The 27,464-nt window shown below is 48.1% G+C and overlaps 1 protein-coding gene across 1 annotated transcript in view; it reads right to left on the bottom strand.

Annotated features, from left to right (window-relative positions):
- The window catches only part of LOC147098513 (transmembrane protein 150A-like), a 180,888-nt gene that overhangs the window by 42,373 nt on the left and 111,051 nt on the right, over positions 1-27,464 (bottom strand). Inside the window, exons 5-6 of the mRNA XM_085970309.1 lie at positions 24,237-24,304; positions 7,713-7,840 (exon numbers count right to left, since the gene is read on the bottom strand). Coding sequence (XP_085826435.1) covers positions 7,713-7,840; positions 24,237-24,304 — 196 coding nt within the window. The remainder of the gene's footprint in view (positions 1-7,712; positions 7,841-24,236; positions 24,305-27,464) is intronic.

Below are 27,464 nucleotides of genomic sequence, written 5' to 3'. Positions count from 1 at the left end.
GGGTGCACATCGACTTTGCTGGTCCATTTATGGACTCAATGTTCTTAATCGCAGTTGATGCACACTCCAAGTGGCCGGAGGTAATAAAGATGTCCTCCACCACCACGGAAAAAACCATCACAGTATTAAGGACCATATTTGCCAGGAATGGGCTGCCGGAGCAGATATGTTCTGATAATGGACCGCAATTTGTGTCCGAAGAATTCAGAAAGTTCTTAAAGAACAATGGGGTAAAGCACTACACGTCCGCCCCATACCATCCCGCCACCAATGGATTGGCTGAAAGGTTTGTCCAGACCTTCAAGAAGGCCATCAAGGCCATGGGTAATGAAGACATAAAACTTCAGCACAAGGTGGATAACTTCTTATTTGCATATAGGAATGCAACGCATATGGTTACTAACCAAACTCCCGCCATGATGTTCTACAATAGAAACCTAAGATGCCGGCTGGATTTGGTTAAGCCCAACATCCGAAGGGACGTGGAGAACCGGCAGTTTCAGGGCATGAATGAAAGGCCAACTAGGGCCTTCCAGATAGGCCAACCGGTTTTGGCCCGGGACTACCGTACCGAGAAATGGCAGCCTGGAACTATCTGCACACGATTAGGACCACTGATGTATACCGTGGACATCGGAGACAGCATAATAAGGCGCCATGCTGACCAAATCATCAAGTCATCCGAAAAGGGACAACCTACACCACCACTTTATACATCTAACGATGAAGTAGATATACCCATATCTACCTCCGATCCGGTGATACTGGAGCCCGATGAACCCGACACTGGCCTTCAAGCCGAATCAGCCTTGCCAGAAGAACCTACTACACCACCAGAAACTACTACACCCCCGAGGCGTTATCCGGACCGAGTCAGGAAGCCTCCTGAGAGACTAACTTAGAATTAATTAATACAGCAATGTATATTATTTTGCATATAACATGTAATTAATAATTACTTAAAATATGATGTACTAGTTAGCTAGAAGGGGAGGAATTATGGTGTATGTGCCTTTAAGAGCCCCAGGTGTGCGTAATGCCGGTAATTGCCACTTGGGCTATATATTGTGTATATCCTTTAGAAACCCCCCCCAGACTTGCTTAGTAAATACCTATGAACCAACTCCTGTCTTCAGTGTCTTTATCTACACACGGACACTACAATTTCCAGCTTAGCTTTTCTTCCTTCTGCTTCTACACTCAGGTCCCCATCCCCCTGCCAAGCTAGTTTAAACCCTCCCCAACAGCACTAGCAAACCCTCCCGCGAGGATATTGGTCCCGTTCCCGTTGAGGTGCAACCCGTCTGGCTTGTAGAGGTCCCAACTCCCCCAGAAATGGTTCCAATTCCTCAGGAATCTAAAGCCCTCCCTCCTACGCCATCTCTCCAGCCACGCATTCATCTGCTCTATCTTCCTATTTCTGAACTCACTAGCATGTGGCACTGGTAGTAATCTGGAGATTAGACAAGGCCTTGATCTAGATGCTGCGTCCGTTTTACAGGCATTAAATGGGCGCCTTGATGCCCCATATGGCGGGTGACATGCGCGTGTATATTCCATGCCGATAGTGTGCTGTGGGTCATATTGGTGTGGACATCTATAGGGGCATCCAGGGCCTGTGCCTAAAACAGGCGTTAGGTTCTTTGCATAAGCCAGTAGTGGGCCTACCGCCTGTATGATGCTTCTTTTACCAAATTGGTTTGCCCTGAAAATCATCATGTCTACATAGAGGAGTGCACCCTTTGGCTCCACATTGAAATCCGTCGACCACTGCTCAACATCACCTCCACCCCCACCCCGAGCGGTGCCTCAACACCCACTTTCTCGCTTGATCGCCCCATCTTCTCTCAAGGCCTACCTGACCCACTGGCAACGCAGCAACCACAAATTCAAATCTGATGTAACTGAGGCCCGAGGTCCCATATCTTGTCCGTTTCGGTGCAGGGATTGCTCGCAGGCCTGCGCAAACCAATTTCTAGGCCAAGTTTCTTCACACTTTCCTCATAAATCAGTCCCCCAACACTGGGGATCAGCCTCATGGCTCTTCTCTGCACTGCCTCCAGCGCTTGAATTCTCGCTTGTGTCTCAGTGACCAGAACTGGACGTAGTATTGAAGATGTCGACTTACCAGAGCAGTTGATCATTATATTTGTGCCTTGTATTCTACTGTTTTGGCTAATGTGTAGTTCAACATCTTTCTGGCTTTGTTGATCGCCATTCTGCATTGATTGGACATGTTTAGTATCAAATCTATTAAGACTCCTGGAGCTAGAAATTCGCTATAGCCAAGTAATGGACGGTATCATTAGAAAAGTTGGAAAATTAGCACCAGGCGCTAATGCTTTAGACTGCATGCAAAATTCACGTTCAATGCTCAAAGAAATGATTGGAACGCTAATTCAAGTCTTAAAGCCCAAGCTCATTGGCGGTACACTCAAAGGGTAGGCCAGCATGTAGTCTAATCGCAAGTCATCATTGCCATAGGCTTTTTCCAGTTCTTAAAGGGGAGGTTAATTGATGCTGCAGGACCTCATTCTCAGCATTGCTGCTGTGCAGCTGCCTCAGCAAGCAGCAGCAGGTCAAGGAGAAGGAGCCGGTCGGCTGAAGCAGCTGTATTCATGGCAGATCCACGCCCCAGGGAGCGAGCCCGCAGATTCAGCGATCAAACATTGGAGGCGTTGGTGTTCACTGTGGAGAGACGGAGGGCGGTGCTCTACCCGGCAAGTGGCAGGAGGCCCTCGCTGCAAGTCTTCCACACCATGTGGAGGAAGGTAGTGCAGCACGTCTCAGGCAGCACGGTGGTCCCCAGGACCCACACACAGTGCATGAAGAAATTTAACAACCTCACTCGGGTGATCAGAGTGAGTCAATGCTTCAACAAATGCTACATACCACCATCTGAACCATAGTCTTCACACACTGCCCAAAGCACCTCACCCTCAGCACTCACCCACCAACAATCTCTACCTACCAACACTCATACCCACATCTCACACCTTGCACACAATGACAGCAATTCAACTATGGCAGGCACATCACCCAAACACATTGCTCCACACTCACACACACTTTCCTTTCTCTTGCAGGCCAAGGTGGCTCACAACAGGAGGGAGCAGGAGCGCATGGGCAGGGGACAAGCCAACACCCAACCACTCTCTGAGCTGGAGAGTGGATAGCCCTTGTCTCCAAGCAGCCAGCCATGAGCTTGATGTGGTGGCTGGAAGAGTGCTGGCACACCGATCTGGCACAGGATGAAGGCATCATGGCTGCTGCCAGGATAGCGGGTGTTCACATTGAGGATTCGCTGTCTGTGGTCGCACACCAACTGCATATTAAATGATTGGTAGCCTTTGTGGTTAGGGAAGATGTCAGGATTGTTATGCGGTGCTGCAAAGCCACATGGGTGCAGTCAATGGCTCCTTGCCCCATGGGGAATCCCGCTAACCTGGCAAAGCCACATGCATGCTCGTCCTGCTTCTCTCTGGTGATGGGGAAGGAAATGTAGTCCCTTCTATTGTAGAGAGCCTCTGTGACCTCTCGGATGCAGCGATGGACGGCGAATTGCGAGATGTTAGCTATGTCTCCTGTTGCAGACTGGTAGGATCCGCTGGCGAAGAAATTGAGGGCGACAATGACCTTGACTGCAGTTGAGAGCGCCATGGTCGCCCTGATCTGAGGCTGGAGGTCTGGTTGTAGGAGGTGGCAGAGTTCTGTGACCAACTCCTTGGTGAAGCGGAGCCTTCTAATGCACTGCTCCTCGCTTAATTGGAGGTAGGAGAAGAGCTCTCGGAATACCCTCGGAGGGTAAGGCCTCCTGTTGAAAGCCCTGATGGCCCTCCTCATCCCTCTGCCCACATGTTCCACTCTTTCTCGCTGCCTCCGCTGTAGATCATGGAGGGCGAGGTCGACTACCAGTACAGCCCCCATTAATGTAAGCCAAGTGTAGTGGTTTGATTTTTTTGAGAATAAATGTAGCTAATTTTTAGTTCCCACAACACTCCCGATACAAAATAACCTTTAAATGACAATTAAACTGTTGCACAATGTGAAACTGACAAGAAAGCACTGAAGCTCCACTAATCTACAGCTGCGACTCATTACTCATGATCCCTTTAAATAACGTCCCTGGAGCCGGCTTCCGGCTGCTTCACGTCAGCTCTCCCTGTCGCTGTTTGGTTGAGGCGCTAAGGTAGGTGGCGACAATCAATTTTGCAGATCGGGCGGCCAGTGAGTGTTGCACACTTACTGACATCATGACCTGCCTGGGGTCGAAGTCCCCGGCGGTACCTTGTATCAGCGGCGCAATGGAGGGGATCGGATTTGCTGTGCGGCGCTGGATTCGCCTTGCTCTGGCATTATTGCATCAGCACCCCATTACTGCCATCTGCTGGCGCTAACGGGAGGCACTAAAGTACCGAATTTATCCACCATGGCTCTTTTCCAGCTTCATCTTAGCTATTATGACACCATTCATGGAGTATGTCATCTATTTTTCCTTCCTTTGTGTAGCACTTTACACTTGTCTGCATTAAACATCAATTGCCATTGCTCCATCCACTTAAAGAAGAAAGATCTTGCCTTTATATAGCGCCTTTCACCTCAGGACATCCCAAAGTGCTTTAAAGTGTCAGCTGTGGCTCAGTGTTAGCACTCTCACCACTGATCCAGAAGGTTGTGGGCTCAAGTTCCACTGGAGACTTGAGCACAAAATCCAGACTGACACTTCAGTGCAGTACTGAGGGAGCGCTGCACTGTCGGAGGTGCCATTTTTTTGATGAGACGTTAAACCGAGGCCCCGTCTGCCCTCTCAGGTGGACGGAAAAGATCCCATGGTACTATTTCGAAGAAGAGCAGGGGAGTTCTCCCTGGTGTCCTGGCCAACATTTATCCCTCAACCAACACCTAAAAACAGATTATCTGGTCATTATTACAGTGCTATTTGTTGGACCTTGCTGTGCGCAAATTGGCTGCCATGTTTCCTACATTACAACAGTGACTACACTTCAATAATACTTCATTGGCTGTAAAGCACTTTGGGACATCCTGAGGCCGTCAAAGGCGCTATATAAATGTAAGTTCTGTGTTTTCATTTTCTACAGGCAGTGAAATCCTTTTGAAGTGTAGTCGCTCCTGTAATGTGGTTACAGAGTTATTTATTTTAACTGGGTTGACACCTTTTAAAATAGTGGACAAGCGAATGTCATCAAAGGGGCTTAACAAACTGCGCACCCAGACGGAGCTTTTATCGTCGCGGGGGACTTCAATCACACAAACCTAAAAACTGTACTACCAAAATTCCACCAGAATGCCTCCTGCCCCACAAGAGGGGAGAACACACTGGATCAAGTCTACACGAGCATTGTAGACGCTTACAAGGCCATTCCCTGCCCCCACCTTGGGAAGTCTGACCACCTCTCCCTGTTTCTAGCCCCGGCATACAAACCGCTCATCAAAAGAGAGAGAACATCAATGAGAGCAGTGAAAGTATGGCCAGAGGGGGCAGTATCGGAGCTTCAGGATTGCTTCGAACGCACTGATTGGGGCATGTTTGCCCACAATGACATCGAGGAATACGCATCCACAGTGCTATTCTACATCAACAGCTGCGTCGAGGTCGTCACGACCCACAAAAATATCAGGTCATACCCCAACCAGAAACCCTGGATGAACGGAGAGGTCCGCTCACTGTTGAAAGCACGCGACGCAGCATTTAAATCTGGCAACGCGACGGCTTACAGAGCAGCTAGGACCAACCTAAAAAAGGGTATCAGGACTGCCAAATGGAAACAGACACTGCGGATAGAGGATCACTTCCGCAACAACTCGGACCCCCGGCGCATGTGGCAAGGCATCCAGGCCATCACTGACTACAAGGGCAAAAACACCAGTCCCCCGGTCAGCGACGCCTCCCTTCCGGAGGAGCTTAACAACTTCTACGCTCGCTTCGACAGGGACAACAAGGAGCCGGCTACCAAAGCCTTGCCACCCCCGGAAGACCAGGTGCTCACTCTGTCGACCTCCGACGTAAGGGGCGCTCTACGCAGAGTGAACACACGAAAGGCTACTGGACCGGATAGCATCCCTGGACGGGTACTCAAGGAATGTGCTGATCAGCTGGCTGATGTCTTCACCGCCATCTTCAACCTGTCATTGGCCCAGGCAGTAGTCCCTACATGCTTCAAGACCGCCACCATCATTCCTGTGCCTAAACAAGCGGCTGTGACGTGTCTGAACGACTATCGACCTGTCGCACTCACACCCATCATAATGAAGTGTTTCGAGAGACTGGTCTTAGCCCACATCAAAGCCAGTGTTCCTGCCTCCCTTGACCAACACCAGTTTGCCTATCGGGCAAACAGATCAACGGAGGATGCAATCACAACTGCTCTACACTCGGCACTGAATCACCTAGGTGGTAAGGAGACCTACATCAGAACGTTGTTTATAGACTACAGCTCAGCATTCAACACTATCGTCCCCAACAAGCTGGCCACCAAACTCCAAACTCTTGGCCTGAACACTTCCCTCTGCAACTGGACCCTGGACTTCCTAACAAACAGACCCCAGTCTGTCAAATTAGGTAACCACACCTCCCCCCCCCTGACCCTGAACACGGGGGCCCCACAAGGATGTGTGCTGAGCCCCCTCCTCTACTCCCTCTTCACCCACGACTGTGTGGCTGTTAATGGTTCCAACACCATCATCAAGTTTGCAGATGACACCACGGTAGTAGGCCAGATCATCAACAACGATGAGTCAGCCTACAGGGAGGAGGTCCAGCATCTCGTGAAGTGGAGCGCCGACAACAACCTGGCCCTTAACACCAAGAAAACAAAGGAAATAATCGTGGACTTCAGGAAGTCCAAAGGCAGAAGTCACACCCCCATCCACATCAATGGGGCGGAGGTGGAAAGGGTGGCCAGCTTTAAGTTCCTCGGAGTCCACATCATGGAAGACCTCTCCTGGTCCCTCAACACCTCCTCTCTGGTGAAGAAGGCCCAGCAGCACCTATATTTCTTGAGGAGGCTGAAGGGATGTAATCTGCCACCCCCGATCCTCTCTAACTTCTACCGCTGCACTATAGAGAGCATCCTGACAAACTGTATCACGGTATGGTATGACAGCTGTAGCTACTATGACCGGAAAGCCCTGCAGCGGGTAGTCAAAACTGCCCAACGCATTACCGGCACCCGGCTACCGACCATAGAACATATATATCAGAAACGCTGCCTACGGAGGGCACGGTCCATCATCAAAGACCCTACCCACCCCAGCCACAGTCTGTTCACCCTCCTACCATCTGGAAGACGCTACAGATGCATTCGCACCCGTACGACCAGATTTAGGAACAGCTTCTTTCCCAGGGCTGTCATCCTACTGAACTCCACAAATAAACACTAAAGCCTGCACATCTGCCGATGCACTTTATTATGGTCATATTTATGCTAATATAGATGTACAAATGTATGTTGAAATGTTTAAGTGTCCTAATCCAAATTGTACACTCTCGGGAGCCGCAAGCCTACATTTCGTTGTACTGCACTTGTGCACTAACAATGACAATAAAAGTTGATTTGATTTGATTTGATTTGATTTATTTATTTTAACTGGGTTGACACCTTTTAAAATAGTGGACAAGCGAATGTCATCAAAGAGGCTTAACAAGTCAGCAAGAGTCACTTCCCAACTTATAGGTTTTCTTTATATTTTACCTGGAAGTTTCCCACGACGATGAGGCCCGCGGCACAGATCCAACATGTGACCAGCGCTGCCGTGTTCAGTAAGGACTTTTGGTGTCTCTCCATCACCTGTGCGTAGCGTAGCAAACCCACCAACATCACTGAAACAAAATGAGAGTGTGTCAGGTCGGCCCATTTACTTGTATCGTCTCGCATGACAAAGACCAGGATGAAGAGGAAACCTCTTTCCCTCCCAAAGTAGAACAAGCAGGGACGAATCCACTCAACCCCTCCTGACTGGTGGCATCCATGCTTTACTCACCTTGCAGGGGTTTACAATGAGGAGACCATTAAAAAAAAAAGTGCGTTTCCAGCATTCCTCAAGAACTCCCTTGATCTCTTGGGGTAATATTGGATGAATTCACAATTATTCCGTGCTTCACTTTCAACCCATACTCCCTGAAACCTCTTGCAAAAATATCACCTTACATTCGCGACTGCTTTCTCAGAGGGCAATGGCCTCCCACTGCCCGAACCGACTGTTCTCCTGGGAATTTCTTGCCTTTGGACTCTAATTACCTACCACTTGGCGGGAGTCCGTTCTACGCATCTGAGGGGAAAAATATTGTGACAGATTTTCTGACTCACATGGGTGGATGTAGCGGGTACAGGAACATCGGGGCTAGGGGAGGGAAAGAGGAGGGTACGCTTATAAAGGAGTCTGCTCAATTGAAATGGATGGAGAATCAGGTGGGCTCGCATAAGGACATACATGCCTTCCGGCCCAATTTTCCAGTATTCACTATGCCCAAGCAATCGGGGGCAAGAACAGGAGAATCTGCCCCATTAACTTAAGTAGCAATTAGCAATAACTTACATTTATATAGCACCTTGAACATAGGGAAATGTCCCAAGGCTCCTCACAGAGGCGTTGAGGAAAAGAAAATGAAATAAAATAGGCGCTGAGCCAAAGAAAGGAGATATTAAGAGGGGCTGACCAGCTTGGTCAAAGAAAGAACTTGCATTTATATAGCACCTTTCACGAACTCAGGACGTCCCAAGGGGCTTTACAGCCAATTAAGCACTTTTTGAACTGCAGTCACTGTTGTAATGTAGGGAAATGCAGCAGTCACAAGAGAAGCCAAGTGTCCACAGAGATCATTTACCTTCAGGGGGCCATTGTCAGCAAAGGATTGCGCATTGGCGGTTATGTATGGTAAAAGCGACTTCGATTACCCCCTCAAAGAAATCCAGCCGGTTTGTGAGCCGTGATCTATTGCTTCTAATATCATGCTAACTACTCCTAATGGTCTCTGTGCTCTTTATAGCATCTTGTAAAATGGGTCTGCATCAGTGACCCATTTCATCACAGATCACCAGATTTAAAAATTCTGTACTATCTGAAACAGTGGATCATCAACCTCTTCATCTAAAGTCAACAAAATCTCATGGCTTTTTCAGATGAACAGGTGTTGTTGAGGTGCCCATCAGAGAAATATAGAAAATCTCAAGGCTGGAAGAGACCAAAGGTCCCTCTAGTCCACCTTCCTAATAGTTGTATCCAATAATGTGCCCCTGTTCAAAATACCCGTCCAATTCAAACTCTACAACCTCAATCATATTCTTCCTCCATCCTCTCCTCTCCAACCAGAGTTCAGCCTATCTTCATTACGTTTTATTCACTCGCCCCATATCATTTCAGTAGCTCTACATTGCAACATTACAACAGTGATCACACTTCCAAAAGTACTTCATTGGCTGTAAAGCACTTTGGGACGTCCTGAGATCATGGAAGGAGCTATACAAATGCAAGTCTTTTTTTCTTTTCTTATCTGCTCTCTGTACCTTTCCAGGTCAATTACATTTTCTACAGTGAGGAGCCCAGATCTGCACAGAGTACTCCGGTGGGACCTGGCCATTGCTACACATAATGGCAGGATTACTTCTTTTGATCTTCACTCCATTCCTCTTTTTCTGCAACTTACATCCCATTAGCTTTGTGACAGCAGTCAGACATTGGCTTGATGCCTTGAGAGATCCATGACTCCCAGATCATTTTCCTGATTGTCTTGGTCAATATTTTTCCATTGATCCTACATATCCCCTCTGCATGTTCCATATTCATAAATACACGGTTACATTTATCTAAATTAAACTCCCACCTGCCAGTTGTCTGCCCACGTCCCCAAACAGTCTGAGCCAGCTTGTAGCTTATCCTCAGCTTCCTCCATATTAACCATCACGACATATGATCCTTTCTTTAAATGTACTTTTCTCTCTCTTTCAGCCCCTCTAATACCATACCCCACGGGCGGTGTGTAGGGGATTTGGCGGGGGGGGGGAAAGAGAGAAAAAAAGGCATATCAAAATGGCATTATAGAGGCAACTTAGGACGAGCAAGCTAAGTCTCTCTCATGTTTGATATGCAACCAGCCTCATTCACCTGATTTAACTTCCCCCCCTACTTTCACTCTGAGTGGGATTGTGTCTGGCTTCTGCTCAGCATCTCTTTCCCAGTACCTTTCTTGAGATTGAGAGCTTGCTTTGTGTGGAAGGAGGAGGGTTTTGGATACTCCATTCCTGGTGCAGAATCTGGCTCAATGGGAGGGGAGGGGAGGGGATAATGATTAAAAAAAAGAAAAACTTGCATTTATACAGCGCCTTTCACAACCTCAGGATGCCCCAAGGTGCTTCACGGCCAATTAAGTACTTTTGAAGTGTGGTCACTGTTGTAAATGTGGGAAACGCGGCAGCCAATTTGTGCTTAGCAAGCTCCCACCAACAGCAACGAGATAAAAGACCAGATAATCTGTTTTTAGGTGTTGGTGGAAGGATGAATATTGACCAGAACTCCCAGCTCTTCTCCGAATAGTGCCATGGGATCTTTTACATCTACCCGAGAGGGCAGATGGGGCCTTGGTTTAGCGTCTCATCCGAAAGACGGCACCTCCGACAGTGCAGCACTCCCTCAGCATAGAGTCACAGCGTTATACAGCACAGAAAGAGGCCCTTCGGCCCATCGTGTCCGCGCCGGCCATCAATCCCTGTCTATTCTAATCCCATTTTCCAGCACTTGGTCCGTAGCCTTGTATGCTATGGCGTTTCAAGTGCTCATCTAAATGCTTCTTGAATGTTGTGAGGGTTCCTGCCTCTACCATCCTTTCAGGCAGTGAGTTCCAGATTCCAACCACCCTCTGGGTGAAAAAGTTTTTCCTCAAATCCCCTCTAAACCTCCTGCCCCCTAACTTGAAACTATGCCCCCTGGTTATTGACCCCTCTACTAAGGGGAAAAGTTCCTTTCTATCTACCCTATCTATGTCCCTCATAATTTTGTACACCTCAATCAGGCCCTCCTCAGCCTTCTCTGCTCTAAGGAAAACAACCCCAGCCTGTCCAGTCTCTCTTCATAGCTGAAGTGCTCCAGCCCATGTAACATCCTGGTGAATCTCCTCTGCACCCTCTCCAATGCAATCACATCCTTCCTATAGTGTGGCGACCAGAACTGCACACAATATTCCAGCTGTGGCCTAACCAGCGCTTTGTACAGCTCCATCATAACCTCCCTGCTCTTATATTTTATGCCTCGGCTAATGAAGGCAAGTACCCCATATGCCTTTTTAACCACCTTATCTACCTGTCCTGCTGCCTTCAGGGATCTATGTACATGCACACCAAGATCCCTCTGATCCGCTGTCCTTCCTAGGGTCCTACCATTCATTGTGTATTCCCTTGCCTTGGTAGTCCCCGCAAAATGCATCACCTCACACTTTTCAGGGGTAAATTCCATTTGCCACTGTTCTGCCCATCTAACCATCCCATCTATATCATCCTGTAGCCTGAGGCTTCCCTCCTCGCTATTTACCACTCCACCAGTTTTCGTGTCATCTGCAAACTTACTGATCATACCTCCTACATTCATATCTAGCACTGCACTGGAGCATCAGCCTAGATGATGGGCTCAGGTCTCTAGAGTGGGGCTTTAACCCACAACCTTCTGCCTCAGAGTGCTACCGACTGAGCCACAGCTGACCCCTTGGTACACGATGGTTAGTGTTACAGTGAGAGGTTAATGATACTGGAAAGATACAGTGTTACACCCAGGCGTTACTGATACCCGATAATTACAATGCTACACAAAGGGGTGAATGGCACACCATGGCTATAATATTACAAAGAGGGGTTAATGATACATGATAAATGCAGTGTTATACCAACGAGTTAATACATGCAATGATCATATTTCTTCACCTAAGTTTCTCAGTTTTATTGGCACTGCTTGACATTATAGGAACAGCAGCCAAAAAATACATAAGTTCTGACATTAATCTGGGAACAATAAAAGGGTGTTCCTAAATCAGCTGTGATAAGGTACATAAGAACAGACCAAAGTCAGCTTTAGTCAACTTTCTGTGGGGGTAATAACTGGAGATCAGAACACAACCCATAGGAGGACTTTCTTCACTCAAAGGGCTGTGAATCTTCAGAATTCTGTCCCAGAGGGCTGTGGATGCTCAGGCATTCAGAGATTCAAGACCGAGATCGATAGTTTTTTGAACCAAGGGATATCCTTTTGCTTTGTGCAATCATACCTTTTGTCATTTAATCTCTCCTGCCTTCCACCCTAGCACAGACCTTCCCTTTTGTTCTTTCCTCCCTGCCCCCCTTTTCCTGCCCCTGCACTTGCTTAAAACCTGTTACATCTCTAACTTTTCCCAGTTCTGACCAAAGGTCATCGACCTGAAACGTTAACTCTGTTTTTCTCTCCACAGATGCTGCTGGGTATTTCCAGCATTTTCTGTTTTTATTTCAAGGGATATGGGGATAGTGTAGGAAAAGTGGAGTTGAGGTAGAAGATCAGCCATGATCTTATTGAATGGCGGAGCAGGGGCCGAATGGCCTACTCCTGCTCCTATTTCTTATGTACTTCTGTCCTGGGGCTGAGATGATTGGCCTCCATCAACCACATCCATCTTCCTTTGTGCTGGGTATGACTCCAGCCAGTGGAGAGTTTTCCCCCCGATTCCCACTGACTTCAATTTTACTCGGGCTCCTTGAGGCCACACTCGGCCAAATGTTGCCATGATTGTGCCATGCCCGCTGATTACGATCTGTTCCAGTCACAGTAGAGGAACTGCAACTCTCTCTAGCGGCTCCAGTTTCTCTTGTTCTCAGCCTCACTGACATATAAGCTGCATTCCAGCCTCTGCCATCAACAGCCACTGAAATTCCCAGAAAAGGTGGACAAGTTTCCACAGGCACAGAATCCTGGGCTGACTGCTGACATTGTATTTCTCATGTCAAACACATTGTAATGAACAATTTATCTCACCTGACAATTTTTTTAAATTCCTTCCTTATATGGGTGTTACTAGATAGGCCAGTATTTATTGCCCATCCCTAGTAGTCTCCATAGATGCCAAACACCTCCCCTTGCTCCTGCATATTTAACACTCTACTGAGTGCCGAAACATTTACCAACAACGACTTGCATTTATATAGCACCTTTAACATAGTAAAACGTCCCAAGGCGCTCCACAAAGGTAGGTCGGCGAGCACAGGGGTGATGTGCGAGTGGGAATTGGTGCGAGTTAGGATACGAGCGGTAGAGTTTTGGATGAGCTCAGGCTTATGGAAGGCGGGAAGCCAACAGAAAGGCACTGGAATAGTTGAGTCTGGAGGTAACAAAAGCATGGATGAGGGTTTCAGCAGCAGATGGGTTGTGGCAGGGGCAGAGACGGGTGGTGTTATGGAGGTGGAAGTAGGTGGTCTTAGTGATGGAGCGGTTATGTGGTGGGGAGCTCAGCCCGGGGTCAACTGGGACATTGAGGCAGCAAACTGTCTGATTCAGCCTGAGACAGTGTTGCAGGAGCAAGGAGAGGATTTTCATTCAGAAGTCGGGTTGGAGGCGGGACTACAACTTTCAGGGTTGTAGTCCCGCCTCCATCGAGATGTGGCCAATCCACGTGATTTTAACTTGATTGACCTTGTTGAGCCCGCCCAGCGGGCTCAGCAGGCCAATTAAGGGCCACCCGGCAACAGGTGACATCACAGACTGAAATTTCATCTGTCAAGAGGTTTTGACAGATGAAATATCAGCGTTTCACAGCTGTTTGAAGCTGTCAAACACTGACAGTCTTACTTCTAACCTGAGTCCTTCTCCACAAACTCAGTTAGACAGTCTTACTTCTAACCTGAGTCCTTCTCCACAAACTCAGTTAGACAGTCTTACTTCTAACCTGAGTCCTTCTCCACAGACTCAGTTAGAAATCTCACCGGCACAGAAAGCTGAAGGCTGTCACTTTTGACAGTTCGCAGCCATTCTGCTTTCCTTGCCGGTGAGATGAGGGCCTCCCGAGACCTAAAGGAAGGAAGGCTGAAAAGGTTAGAAAAGGTAATTTAAACTTCTTTAAACACTTTAGACACACCAAACACACTTACCTTTGCAGTCATGCACACATCACTCACCTGAACACCGACATCTCGACCCCTCCAAGTCCTTCAACCCGACGGTCTGCCTCCTCTAACTTGGCGTGGTTTGGAGCCATCGGGAATCCCACACTTCAATCTTAAAAATAGGGATTAGGCTAAAAACTGCCTGTTAACTACCTCTTAACAGGCAGTTAATTGGCACTAATCCCTTCCCGCCTCGGGTAGGCGGGTCCCAGTGCGGGGCGGGTACCCGCCTCCTTTGAAACTGGCATGGAGACGGTTTGGGTGCGGGATGGGGTCGGGATCCCTGATTTCGGGATTTTAACCCCCCACACGCCTCCAATCCCGACTTCACGGCCCAATGAAAATCCTGCCCAATGACTTTGGTCTTCCCAATAAATAATCGGTTATCGCCTACAACAGGAGGCTCTTTCGGGAAGATTGAATTCCTGTTCCAAGAAACATGGTGACGTGTTGGCCAACACCGCAGCGGCAACTTTCACAGAGCACAGGCTTTTGTTTGGACTTTTATTGAAGCTAAAAGAAAAATAATTCTTTCACAGCAAACGTGATTTTGTGTCAAGATGAGGTCAACATTCGAGCTGAAGCAGAAACGTTTCCAAACTCGCTTGAATGATTTTTATTCTCCCAATAAACAGTGTAAAGAGATGACATACGTTGACGCTTCCAAGAACCATTCAGTGGCACGAAACCGCTGAGTTACACTTTATTCACTACAGCAAGTTTATTTCCCATAAACCACAGCCCTTTGACATATTCTATTATGCAAAAGTTTTTGAAATTCTTTATCTTTCATTGGTAGTTTATCGCCATTTCTAGGACAGTTTAGGTGCAGGATGGTACAGCTGATGTTTGTGTCTCAAAGTGACACTCACATGACACAGAAACATCCCAATGGGAAACAGAACCTTAAACATTCACTCCCTCCACCACCGGCGCTCCGTGGCTGCAGTGTGTACCATCTACAAGATGCACTACAGCAACTCGCCAAGGCTTCTTCGACAGCACCTCCCAAACCTGCGACCTCTACCACCGAGAAGGACAAGGGCAGCAGGCGCATGGGAACAGCACCACCTCCAAGTTCCCCTCCAAGTCACACACCATCCTGACTTGGAAGTATATCGCCGATCCTTCATCGTTGCTGGGTCAAAATCCTGGAACTCCCTCCCTAACAGCACTGTGGGAGTACCTTCACCACACGGACTGCAGCGGTTCAAGGAGGTGGCTCACCACCACCTTCTGAAGGGCAACTAGGGATGGGCAATAAATGCTGGCCTTGCCAGCGATGCCTACATCCCATGAATGAAAAACAAATCCGGGTGGTGTGGGAACGTAGGAACAGGAGTAGGCCATGTTGCCCCTCAACTCTACTCCACCTTTTAATCAGATCAAGGCTAATCTGTACTTCAACTCCATTTATCTGCCTTTGCTCCATATCCCTTGATACCTTTACCAAACAAAACATGATCAATCTCAGTCTTGGAAATTTAAATTGACCCTTAACATCCACAACCTTTTGGGGAGTGAGTTCCAGATTTTCACTACCCTGTGTGTGTAAAAAGTGATTCCTGATTTCACTCCTAAATGGCCTTACTCTAATTTTAAGATTATACCCCCTTGTTCTGAATTCCTGCACCAGAGGAATAGTTTCTCTGTGTCCTTTTTAATATTTCAAATTAGAATTTAATTGGCCTTTTACTGTTGAGACTTAGATTCAAATCTGGCAGTCTGATGAGGTGACAGAATATTTACTTAGCAAATTGAACAGGAGCAATTTTACATGGTTTGTGGAAAGAACATGCTTAACATGCCAAATAGTCTTTTCTTATTCCCGGTTTTCTTATGTTACATTCTTTAAGTTTGTTTATACACGTTCAACACTGTCTATGCACTTTTAAGATTGTGAAGAAGTTACTGAGGTGCTTACAGTCTCAAATATAATTATTCTGTATATGCAAACTGTCTACTTTACTGTCTCGTTCCCGCAAGGCCAGGAGGCAATCCCCTACAGATACAGTTAATTGATCAATTATTACACTTATTTGGTGTTGCATGTTGCTTTAATTGTAGAGTACATTTGATCAGCTCAAACTATATGCAAAGTCAGGCAGAGACACAACTGCTGTTTGTGTTTTGCTACTGCACCATGACCACAGCTTCACAGTGCAATGCACAAGTAGGTCTCCTGCTGCAATGTGATGAAGATAATTGACATACCACAGCCCGGTCAGGATGAGGTGACCCGTGGAGGGTAGCCTGGTCGGCTAGGGTTTTGGTGCCATAACGTGGCAGAAAAAGGAATTTGTGCCTGTGATTGCCACCAGGAGGGCCCTGCCATTTAAGAACTTGCACACTCTTGTGAATTTTCTACTTGCTGAGCTCTTGTTCTATGCCCATTGTCCCAGTCAAATAGCTGGTTCACTTCCACGTCCCTTCCTCTCACGAAGGCACTGATTCCTTACATTCTTTGGTACCTCACCCAGATGGCCATTATTCATGTGTAAGCTGGAACAGAGTCCATGGGTGTATCATAGCTCAGCCTATGGCACGCTCGCACATCCAACAGCAGTCGCTGGATAACAATCAGGAGCAGGAACCCTGGATGCCATTTCCACATCTGGACCTCGCAACACTGTGGCTGACTGTAGACCCCAAATGAATTCAGCAAAGGCTGAGCATCAAACCTGGAACTTTCCTGGTATATGTGACTCAGAAGAGGCATTTATCCCATCTATACTTTTGAATCGTTCTCAGGATCTGGGCAACACTGGCAAGGCTGCACGTATTGCCCAACCCTAGTTGCCCAGAGGGCATTTAGAGGCACACCAGGTAGGGGTGACAGGTTCTCTTCCCTGACGGGAATTAATGAACCAGTAGATTTTTATGATGATCTGGAAGGTTTTACAATTACTTTCTGGTACTACAGGAAACTCTTTATTATCCGGCACCGACGGGACCGGCGTGGTGCCGGTTTGTCAAAAAGTCCGGATTACAGAGAGGTATAGTAAAAGGTACGAGAGCTCCGTACACAGCAACAAATCCAGGCTTCCCTGTTGCTTAGCAACATGTGCAGGAACTCCAGCCACAGACCAAGCGTCCCTGTTGCTTAGCAACAAGTGCATGAACCCCAGTTACACAGCCACAGATCCAGGAACTGCCACTAACATGAAGTAAAACTTACCTGAGCCTACTCCTGAATTTTGCCGGTTAACAGAGATTGCCGGTGAACAGTGAGTTTCCTGTAGCTCACAATCTATTCAATTCAAATTGCCATGGTGGGATTTGAACTCATGAGCTTCTGGGTTACTAGTTCAATACCACACCCACTAAGCTACTGAACGTCAAGCTGGATTCAAACCATGTGGCACAGGCAAAAGGTGAATACCCTGACACCATCAAGTTATGTTGCAACACTGATTTCTCATTCTGCGTTTTCCATTATTGAGGTGACCGTAAATTAAGAAAGAAAGACTTGCATTTATATAGCGCCTTTCACGACCACCGGACGTCTCAAAGCGCTTTCCAGCCAATGAAGTACTTTTGAAGTGTAGTCACTGCTGTAATGTAGGAAACGTGGCAGCCAATTTGCGCACAGCAAGATCCCACAAACAGCAATGTGATAATGACCAGATCATCTGTTTCTGATACTTTGATTGAGGGATAAATATTGGCTAGAACACCAGGGATAACTCCCCTGCTCCTCTTCGAAATAGTGCCGTGGGATCTTTTACTGAGAGAGCAGACGGGGTCTCGGTTTAACGTCTCATCCGAAAGACGGCACCTCCGACAGTGCAGCACTCCCTCAGCACTGCACTGGAGTGTCAGCCTAGCTTTGCATGCTCAAGTCCCTGGAGTGGGATTTGAACCCACAACCTTCTGACTCGGAGGCAAGTGTGCTACCGACTGTGCCACAGCTGGCACTTTCACAGCTTGCACATTAGAGGCCTGGTACAATTAATTCCAGATAAATGCACACAGGTACAGTAAGCAATTAGGAAGGCAAATGGCATGTTGGCCTTTATTGCAAGGGGGTTGGAGTATAAGAGTAAGGAAGTCTTACGACAGTTGTACAGGGCTTTGATGAGACCGCGCTTGCAGCACTGTGCACAGTTTTGGTCTCCTTATCTGAGGAAGGATATACTTGCCTTAGAGGCAGTGCAATGAAAGTTCACTAGATTGATTCCTGGGATGAGAGGATTGTCCTATGAGGAGAGATTGAGCCTATACTTTGTGGAGTTTAGAAAAATGCGAGGTGCTCTCATTGAATCATATAAGATTCTGAAGGGGATTTATTATGTCCGTGAATGATTGAGACACGGACAGCAGGAGTTGAACAAAACAAGTCTTTACTGAATTAAGTCAATCGGGAAACTGAAACTACAGAGGCTCACTAGTGCCTTTTATACAGGGGTGGTCACTGCCGGTACTGCAGTCTGAGACCAGTTATTCTCTTAAAGGTACATACACAACAATTCCTCCCCTTTTAGATAAACAGTACATAACATTCATTTAACAACTAAATGATACTAATTACAATCACAATTACGGTTGCTAGATACATTGGTTAAGTTTAAGCAATTATAAGTTCAGTCTTTGAGGAGGCTTCCTGATTCTGTCTGGATAATGCCTCTTTGGGGTATCAGGTTCTTCTGGCAAGGTTGAGTCGGGATTAATGTCGTTGTTTGGCTCATCTGCTTCCAATATCACCGATTCTGCAGTAGCTGCAATTGGTACGTCGATTTCATTGCCAGGTGTATCAGATCGTGGTGTGGAGTTGACGTTTTCCAGTGACTCTAGAATCTGGTCAGCATGGCATCTTACAATGCTCTCTCCAACGTCCACGGTATACATGAAAGGTCCTTGCCGTGTACAAATCGTTCCTGGCTGCCATTTCTCAGTGCGGTAGTCCCGGGCCAAAACTGGTTGACCTATCTTAAAACTCCTGGTCGGCCTTTCATTCATATTCTGAAACTGCCTGTTCTCCACATCTCTTCAGACGTTTGGCTTAACCAAATCCAAGCGGCATCGTAGTCTTCGATTGAAGAACATCATGGCTGGAGTTTGGTTGGTAACCGCATGTGTCGCATTCCGGTAGGCAAACAAGAAGTTGTCCACCTTGTGTTGTAGGGGTATATCTTCATTACACATTGCCTTGATAGCCTTCTTGAATGTTTGAACAAACCTCTCGGCCAATCCATTAGTGGCTGGATGATATGGGGCAGATGTGTAATGCTTAACACCATTGTTCTTTAAGAACCTCCGGAACTCTTCAGACACAAACTGTGGTCCATTGGCAGAGCAAATCTGTTCAGGCAGCCCATTCCTGGCGAATATGGTTCGTAAAACTGTGATAGTTTTTTCCGTGGTGGTTGAGGACATTTTTATTACCTCTGGCCACTTTGAATGTGCATCCACCGCAATTAAAAACATCGAGTCCATGAAGGGACCAGCAAAATCAATGTGCACCCTTTGCCATGGAGATGAGGGCCACTCCCATGGATGCAGAGGAGCTTGTGGTGGGGCGTTTTGGACCTTCTGGCATCCTGCACAGCTCTTGGTCATCTCTTCGATTTCTCTATCAATTCCCGGCCACCACACAAACGCTCTGGCTAAGTTCTTCATTTTTACCCCACCCAGATGACCCTCATGAAGCTCATTGAGCACTCTATCCGTCCACTTAGGTGGAATTACTGCTCTGGATCCACACATCAAGGTTCCTCTGCACACTGACAGCTGTTCTCTTCTCGGCGAGAATGCTGGCAGCAGTGGTTCGCCATATGCTGGCCATCCCTTCACCGTTAAATCATAGACCCGTGATAGTGTCGGGTCATTCCGTGTTTCCTTTTCTATGTTTGCATTCGTCACAGGGAGACATTCGACCATGGTCGAGTGGAATAACTCCATTAGATCCACTGCAAGGTCTTCTTCTTCCACCGTCGGCAACGGTAGGCGTGACAATCCATCAGCATTCCCATGCTGTTTAGTTCCTTTGTACTCGATGTCATATTGGTGTGCCCCTAGGAAAAGGGACCACCGCTGCAGCCGTTGCGCTGTCATTATCGGTACGCCCTTCTGAGGGTTGAAAATGGAGACAAGAGGTTGATGATCGGTTAGTAGAGTAAAGTTTTGACCGTGCAGGTAGTGATTGAACTTCTTCACCCCCCACACTAGGCTGAGGGCCTCTCTGTCAATCTGGGCGTAGTTACGCTCGGCAGAAGTTAACGAGCGTGACGCAAAAGCTATTGGCCTCTCTAAACCATCAAGGAATTTATGTGACAGTACCGCCCCAATGCCGTAGGGAGACGCATCACACGCCAGTCTGATCGGCAGTGCTGGGTTGTAGTGAGCCAATACTTCTCTTGAAGTGATTAAGTCCTTACTCTTCTGAAAGGCCCGCTTACAGTCATTGCTCCATTTCCATGCTACTCCCGTTCGTAGCAGGGTGTTCAGTGGGTGCAGAATTGTCGACAAATTCGGCAAAAACTTATGGTAGTAATTCACCAATCCGAGGAATGACCTCAGTTGCGACACATTTTCAGGCGCTGGGGCCTTAACAACCGCTTCAATTTTGTCAGGGGACTTATGTAACCCCTCTTCATCAATCACGTGGCCACAATATGATATCTGTTTCTTAAAAAACTCGCACTTGGGGCGGTTGGCTCGTAGCCCATGTTCCCGTAGTCTAGTGAGCACCTGTTCTAGGTTGTTAAGGTGTTCACTGTCATCTTCACCTGTCACAAGGATGTCGTCCAAGTAACACTGAGTCCCAGGAATCCCTCGCTCTTTGCCATATCGCCGGAGCCGATGCTACTCCGAATACCAATCGATGATACTGGTAAAGACCTTTGTGAGTGTTTATCGTGAGATACTTCCTAGAGGATTCTTCAACATCCATCTGCAAATATGCTTGTGCTAGGTCAATTTTTGTAAAACGCTTCCCTCCAGACAGTGAGGCGAAGATGTCTTCTATCCTTGGAAGAGGATATTGTGCTGTGTGAAGGACTGGGTTCACCGTCACCTTGAAATCCCCACAGATGCGAACCTTCCTTGGCTCCTCAGACTTATTGCTTAACGTTTTCTTCATGACAGGAACGATGGGTGTCGCCCACTCGCTCCAGTTGACCTTAGACAACACGCCTGCCTTCTCCAGATTCTCCAGCTCTGCCTCGACGGCTGGGCGAATTGCATATGGTACCGGTCTTGCTTTGAAAAACTTAGGAATTGCATTCTCTTCTATTTTTATCGAGGCGGTTACGCCTTTAAGAGTGCCCAGTTCTTGTTGAAATGCCTCTTTGGCGTTAGCTAAGATTGTTGACAATCGTCCAGGAGTGACGTCTTCATCTTTTTTACCGTCCACCGTCATTGCATGAATGGAGTGCCAATCTAAGCTTATCTTCCTGATCCATTCACGTCCCAATAACGGTGGTCCACCATTTTTCAGTATGTAGAGATACAATTTCCGTATTTTCTTGCCGTTGTATTCGACAGGCACCCTTATTTTTCCTCTGGGGTATACTTTTTGCCCCGTATACGTCGTCAAGACGATGGATGTCTCTCTCAAGGGTATGTGTGAGAATAGCCGCTCGTAGTCTCGTCGATTCATGACGGTTAGTGCTGATCCTGTATCCAATTCCATTTTAACTTGGGACCCTGCTATCGCGAGGGTGACCCAAATGGTTCGGTGATTCTCTTTTGCGATTACATTGTGAAGTTTGAGACAGCTTAGTCTCCTGTTCCCGGATTCACTATCGCTCATCTGGTCTTCGGAACTACTGTCCGTCATCTTTTGTACTTTCTTGTACGGTTCCTTAGTAGCCTTTTTGTTGTCGCTGGTCTTCTTCCCAGACCTGCAAACTCGTGCAATGTGTCCCATCTTTCCGCATTGCCTGCATTTTTTGTCCTTGGACCAGCAGTCCTTCTGGTCATGGTTAGTTCTGCCGCAGCGATATCATTTTGCAAATCCCCGTGTCATTTCGTGGGTGCCGTATTCCTGTGGCTTTTGTTGAATTTCCGCAGCTCCCCTGGCTGCTGCTTCGTACGATACTGCCACGCTGAAAGCCTTATCTAGCGTCAGCTCTTTCTCTGAGAGTAACTTCTTCTGTGTTCCTTCACTCAGGAGTCCACAGACAAATTTGTCCCGTAGGGTATCTGCCAGTCCTGCTCCGAACTGGCAGTGCTTTGATAGCTTGCGTAGTTCCGTAAGGTACTCAGCATTGCTCTCATCTTTATGCTGAGTTCTCCTGTGGAATTTAAATCTTTCTGCTATCAACAGCGGTGCAGGGTTTAGGTGTTCCTGTAGGACAGCAACAATTTCGTTAAAACTCTTCGCCTTGGGTTTGGCTGGAGTAATCAGGTCCCGCAATAGGCCGTACGTTCTAGCGCCCATTAAGTTTAGCAATACCGATGCCTTTTTCTCATCGGCTATTTCGTTTGCCTCGCAATATACCTCGACTCTTTCCACATACGTGGTCCAGTCCTCTATTGTATTATCAAAGGCAGTGATACAGCCAGTCTTCGGCATCTTGAAAATCTAAAATGGCGCCTCCCGTGCTTTGCCTTCTTCTCCGATTTAACAAAATGGCGCCTCCTGCGCTTTGCCTTCTTCCCCGCTGATGCTAGCGCTGCTTTCCGCGGTTCCCGTTGTAACCTGCAGCTCCTCGCGGTTTCTTGCGCGTTTAATATTTCTTTTTTTTATTATTTTCCTGTCGTGGAACAACCCTGTGGGACTCTTGCCTCCCTCTTCTCGGGTCTATACGCAGCCCGGCTTCATAGCACCAGCCGCGCCCTGTGTGCTCCACCCTCTCTCTCTCCTCTTCCCGACAAAGCTGCTCGGCCCCGTTGCAAGCCACCCGCTCAAGTTCACGACCACCGCAGCCCAGGAAGGATCAGTGTACTACCTGCCACCAGCCCGATTAGCTGAAGCACCGTCGACAGGAACCAGGCCCCGCTTTCGACAGCTTCTCCAGCAATCTTCAACTCCGCTAACTCAGGGGCGGATGCCCATGGTCGACGCCCGTTTCTACTGCTTCTTTCTTCCTTCTGGCCTCGACCTCTGCTCACTTCGCTGCAGGAATGGATCCCAGGAGGTGGTGCAGACTGTAGGTAAGTTCGTATCTGCTCGTCGCCAGTATTATGTCCGTGAATGATTGAGACACGGACAGCAGGAGTTGAACAAAACAAGTCTTTACTGAATGAAGTCAATCGGGAAACTGAAAATACAGAGGCTCACTAGCGCCTTTTATACAGGGGTGGTCACTGCCGGTACTGCAGTCTGAGACCAGTTATTCTCTTAAAGGTACATACACAACAGGATTGACAGGGTAGACGCTGAGAGGTTGTTTCCCCTGGCTGGAGTGTCTAGAACTAGGGGGCATAGTCTCAGGATAAGGGGTCGGCCATTTAAGACTGAGATGAGGAGGAATTTCTTCACTCAGAGGATTGTGAATCTTTGGAATTCTCTACCTCAAAGGGCTGTGAATGCTGAATCATCATTGAGTATATTCAAGGTTGAGATAGATAGATTTTTGGACTCTTGGGGAATCAAGGGATATGGGGATTTGGTGGGACAGTGGATCTGGGATAGAAGATCAACCATGATCTTATTGAGTGGCTCGAGGGGCCGTATGGCCGACTCCTGCTCCTATTTCTTATGTCCTTATATTTTCCCTCAGCACTGGCCAAATCACTCCCCCCTCACTCCTGTTGTACACAGAAGATTTAACTATAAATGTCTGGTCCAAGTGCTACATTTTCCCCAGTCATCCACTGCCAACTATTAGCCGGAAACAGAGTTTCTGCTCAGTGTCTATTTTTGTTCCGTATGAGGCACCAAGACTTGCCTGGGCAGCGGGAAAAAGAGTTGGAAAAAGGCAATCTTATCTTCTTACTGGAAGTCTTGATCCATGCGATAGGCAACGCGGTGATGCATTTATATCAAGGATGAACATTTGTACATCGACATAATCAGGCTCTGACTGACGCAGCTCACAGAACCTTTCATCCACCAAAATAGAAACATAAAATCACATCATTATCACATGACGAATGTGTTGAGCGAGTGATACAGTCACTCACCCTGCTCCTGTTGTGCTTTGGTGCAAGACTTACCCATGAAGGAACCAACGCTGCAGATCAGACTGAAGAGACAGCTCTCAGGAGGGCAGGTGCCACACTTACTGTAGGGGGAGGGGAAGGAGAGAGAGAGAGAGAGAAAAAGGTACTGAGCATCACAGGAGTTCTTGTGCAAACAAAAAACAGCAGCTGCATGAACTTTCACCCAATTCTAATTCTGCTCGGGTTCCTGGAAGGGAAGTTCAGGAATTTTCAGTCTCTGGAGGAGCCAAAACACTCTGGTTGATAAATTACCAGTACGAGAGAGAGAGAGAGAGAAAATGAGAGAGTGAGATAGAGAAAGGAAAGGGAGAGAGGATGGAGGGAGCGAGGGAGAGAGAGGATGGAGGGAGCAAGGGAGAGAGGATGGAGGGAGCAAGGGAGAGAGGATGGAGGGAACAAGGGAGAGAGAGGATGGAGGGAGCGAGGGAGAGAGAGGATGGAGGGAGCAAGGGAGAGAGAGGATGGAGGGAGCAAGGGAGAGAGGATGGAGGGAGCAAGGGAGAGAGAGGATGGAGGGAGCAAGGGAGAGAGAGGATGGAGGGAACAAGGGAGAGAGAGGATGGAGGGAGCGAGGGAGAGAGAGGATGGAGGGAGCGAGGGAGAGAGGATGGAGGGAGCGAGGGAGAGAGAGGATGGAGGGAGCAAGGGAGAGAGAGGATGGAGGGAGCAAGGGAGAGAGAGGATGGAGGGAGCAAGGGAGAGAGAGGATGGAGGGAGCAAGGGAGAGAGAGGATGGAGGGAGCAAGGGAGAGAGGATGGAGGGAGCAAGGGAGAGAGAGGATGGAGGGAGCAAGGGAGAGAGAGGATGGAGGGAGCAAGGGAGAGAGGATGGAGGGAGCGAGGGAGAGAGAGGATGGAGGGAGCAAGGGAGAGAGAGGATGGAGGGAGCAAGGGAGAGAGAGGATGGAGGGAGCAAGGGAGAGAGAGGATGGAGGGAACAAGGGAGAGAGAGGATGGAGGGAGCGAGGGAGAGAGAGGATGGAGGGAGCAAGGGAGAGAGAGGATGGAGGGAGCAAGGGAGAGAGAGGATGGAGGGAGCAAGGGAGAGAGAGGATGGAGGGAGCAAGGGAGAGAGAGGATGGAGGGAACAAGGGAGAGAGAGGATGGAGGGAGCGAGGGAGAGAGAGGATGGAGGGAGCAAGGGAGAGAGAGGATGGAGGGAGCGAGGGAGAGAGAGGATGGAGGGAGCAAGGGAGAGAGAGGATGGAGGGAGCAAGGGAGAGAGAGGATGGAGGGAGCAAGGCAGAGAGAGGATGGAGGGAGCGAGGGAGAGAGGGGATGGAGGGAGCAAGGGAGAGAGAATGGAGGGAGCAAGGGAGAGAGAGGATGGAGGGAGCAATGGAGAGAGAGGATGGAGGGAGCAAGGGAGAGAGAGGATGGAGGGAGCAATGGAGAGAGAGGATGGAGGGAGCAATGGAGAGAGAGGATGGAGGGAGCGAGGGAGAGAGAGGATGGAGGGAGCAATGGAGAGAGAATGGAGGGAACAAGGGAGAGAGGATGGAGGGAGCAAGGGTGAGAGAGGATGGAGGGAGCGAGGGAGAGAGAGGATGGAGGGAGCAATGGAGAGAGAATGGAGGGAACAAGGGAGAGAGGATGGAGGGAGCAAGGGAGAGAGGGGATGGAGGGAACAAGGGAGAGAGAGGATGGAGGGAGCAAGGGAGAGAGAGGATGGAGGGAGCGAGGGAGAGAGAGGATGGAGGGAGCAAGGGAGAGAGAGGATGGAGGGCACAAGGGAGAGAGAGGATGGAGGGAGCAAGGGAGAGAGAGGATGGAGGGAGCAAGGGAGAGAGAGGATGGAGGGAGCGAGGGAGAGAGAGGATGGAGGGAACAAGGGAGAGAGAGGATGGAGGGAGCAAGGGAGAGAGGATGGAGGGAGCAAGGGTGAGAGAGGATGGAGGGAGCGAGGGAGAGAGAGGATGGAGGGAGCGAGGGAGAGAGAGGATGGAGGGAACAAGGGAGAGAGAGGATGGAGGGAGCGAGGGAGAGAGAGGATGGAGGGAGCGAGGGAGAGAGAGGATGGAGGGAACAAGGGAGAGAGAGGATGGAGGGAGCGAGGGAGAGAGAGGATGGAGGGAGCGAGGGAGAGAGAGGATGGAGGGAGCAAGGGAGAGAGGATGACAATGAGAGACAGACACAAAGAGAGAAAGAACTCTACCCATTCCCTCAACATTCAAAGGCATCCTATTTGTAAACTTTCTCAAAGCATATCATAAAACCACCTGAAAACTAGAAACAGAGGCAACCACCACCTACTGATCATCATCGATCTTTTTCATCTCGATTGTTTGTGTATAATAATATATAGCCAAAGAACTAATTAAACAGGAACTACAATCCAGCAGTGAATTCACAGCACCATTTACATTCTCTTCATTAACTCAATGAGTATTTAACAGCTGCCTGTTTTTCTTGTGTCCATGACAGTCTGTGCTCACTTATTTAGGCCTCCTGGTTGCCATGCCAGCTTTTCCGGTTTTGAACTATGGGTAATTGACAGGATGGAGGAATCATAGTTCATAGCGAAATGAAAGCAGCTAGACTTCAAATCCATTTCCACTTCTGCAACGATGTCATGAGTTTGTTTATCACACAGTAGTGACAAATTTGGCTCGAGTCTGTTGTTTCATCTGTCAGGTGATGACTCCCCGGAAGATAGAGGAAGCCAGACGACTGGGGCTAGGACAGTGAGACCTCCGCATTAACGTCACCAAAAGAATGCCTGCAGCTGGAGTATAAATCCCATGTTGGAAAGGCTACTGCAAGCCTACAATAGGGAGAGAAACCGACCCAATCACCGAGTGAGGAGTGGTTGTTTCTATGCAACTTGCAAGTCCCAAGAAGATTGGCACCTGTTTTCATAGAATCATACAGCACAGAAGAAGGCCATTCGGCCCATTCTGGCTCTTTGAAAAAGCTATCCAATTAGGCTCACTTCGCTGTTCTTTCCCTATAGCTCTGCAAATCGTTCCTTTTCAAGTATATATACACAATACCCTTTTGAAAGTTACTATTGAATCTGCTTCCACCCTTTCAGGCAGCACATTCCAGATCATAACAACTTGCTGCGTAAAATAATTTCTCCTCCTCTCCCCTTTAGTTCTTTTGCCAATTACCTTAAATCTGTGTCCTCTGGTTGCCGACCCTCATGCCAGTGCAAACAGTTTCTCCTTATTTACTCTCTCAAAATCCTTCATGATTTTGAATACCTGGATTAACCAACTG

This window comes from Somniosus microcephalus, chromosome 29, assembly GCF_052327205.1.
Source record: "Somniosus microcephalus isolate GS21.2 chromosome 29, FLI_Smic_1.0, whole genome shotgun sequence".
Lineage (NCBI taxonomy): Eukaryota > Metazoa > Chordata > Chondrichthyes > Squaliformes > Somniosidae > Somniosus > Somniosus microcephalus.
Note: the sequence above shows the minus strand (reverse complement) of the source record. Positions and strands in the feature narration are given on the sequence as shown.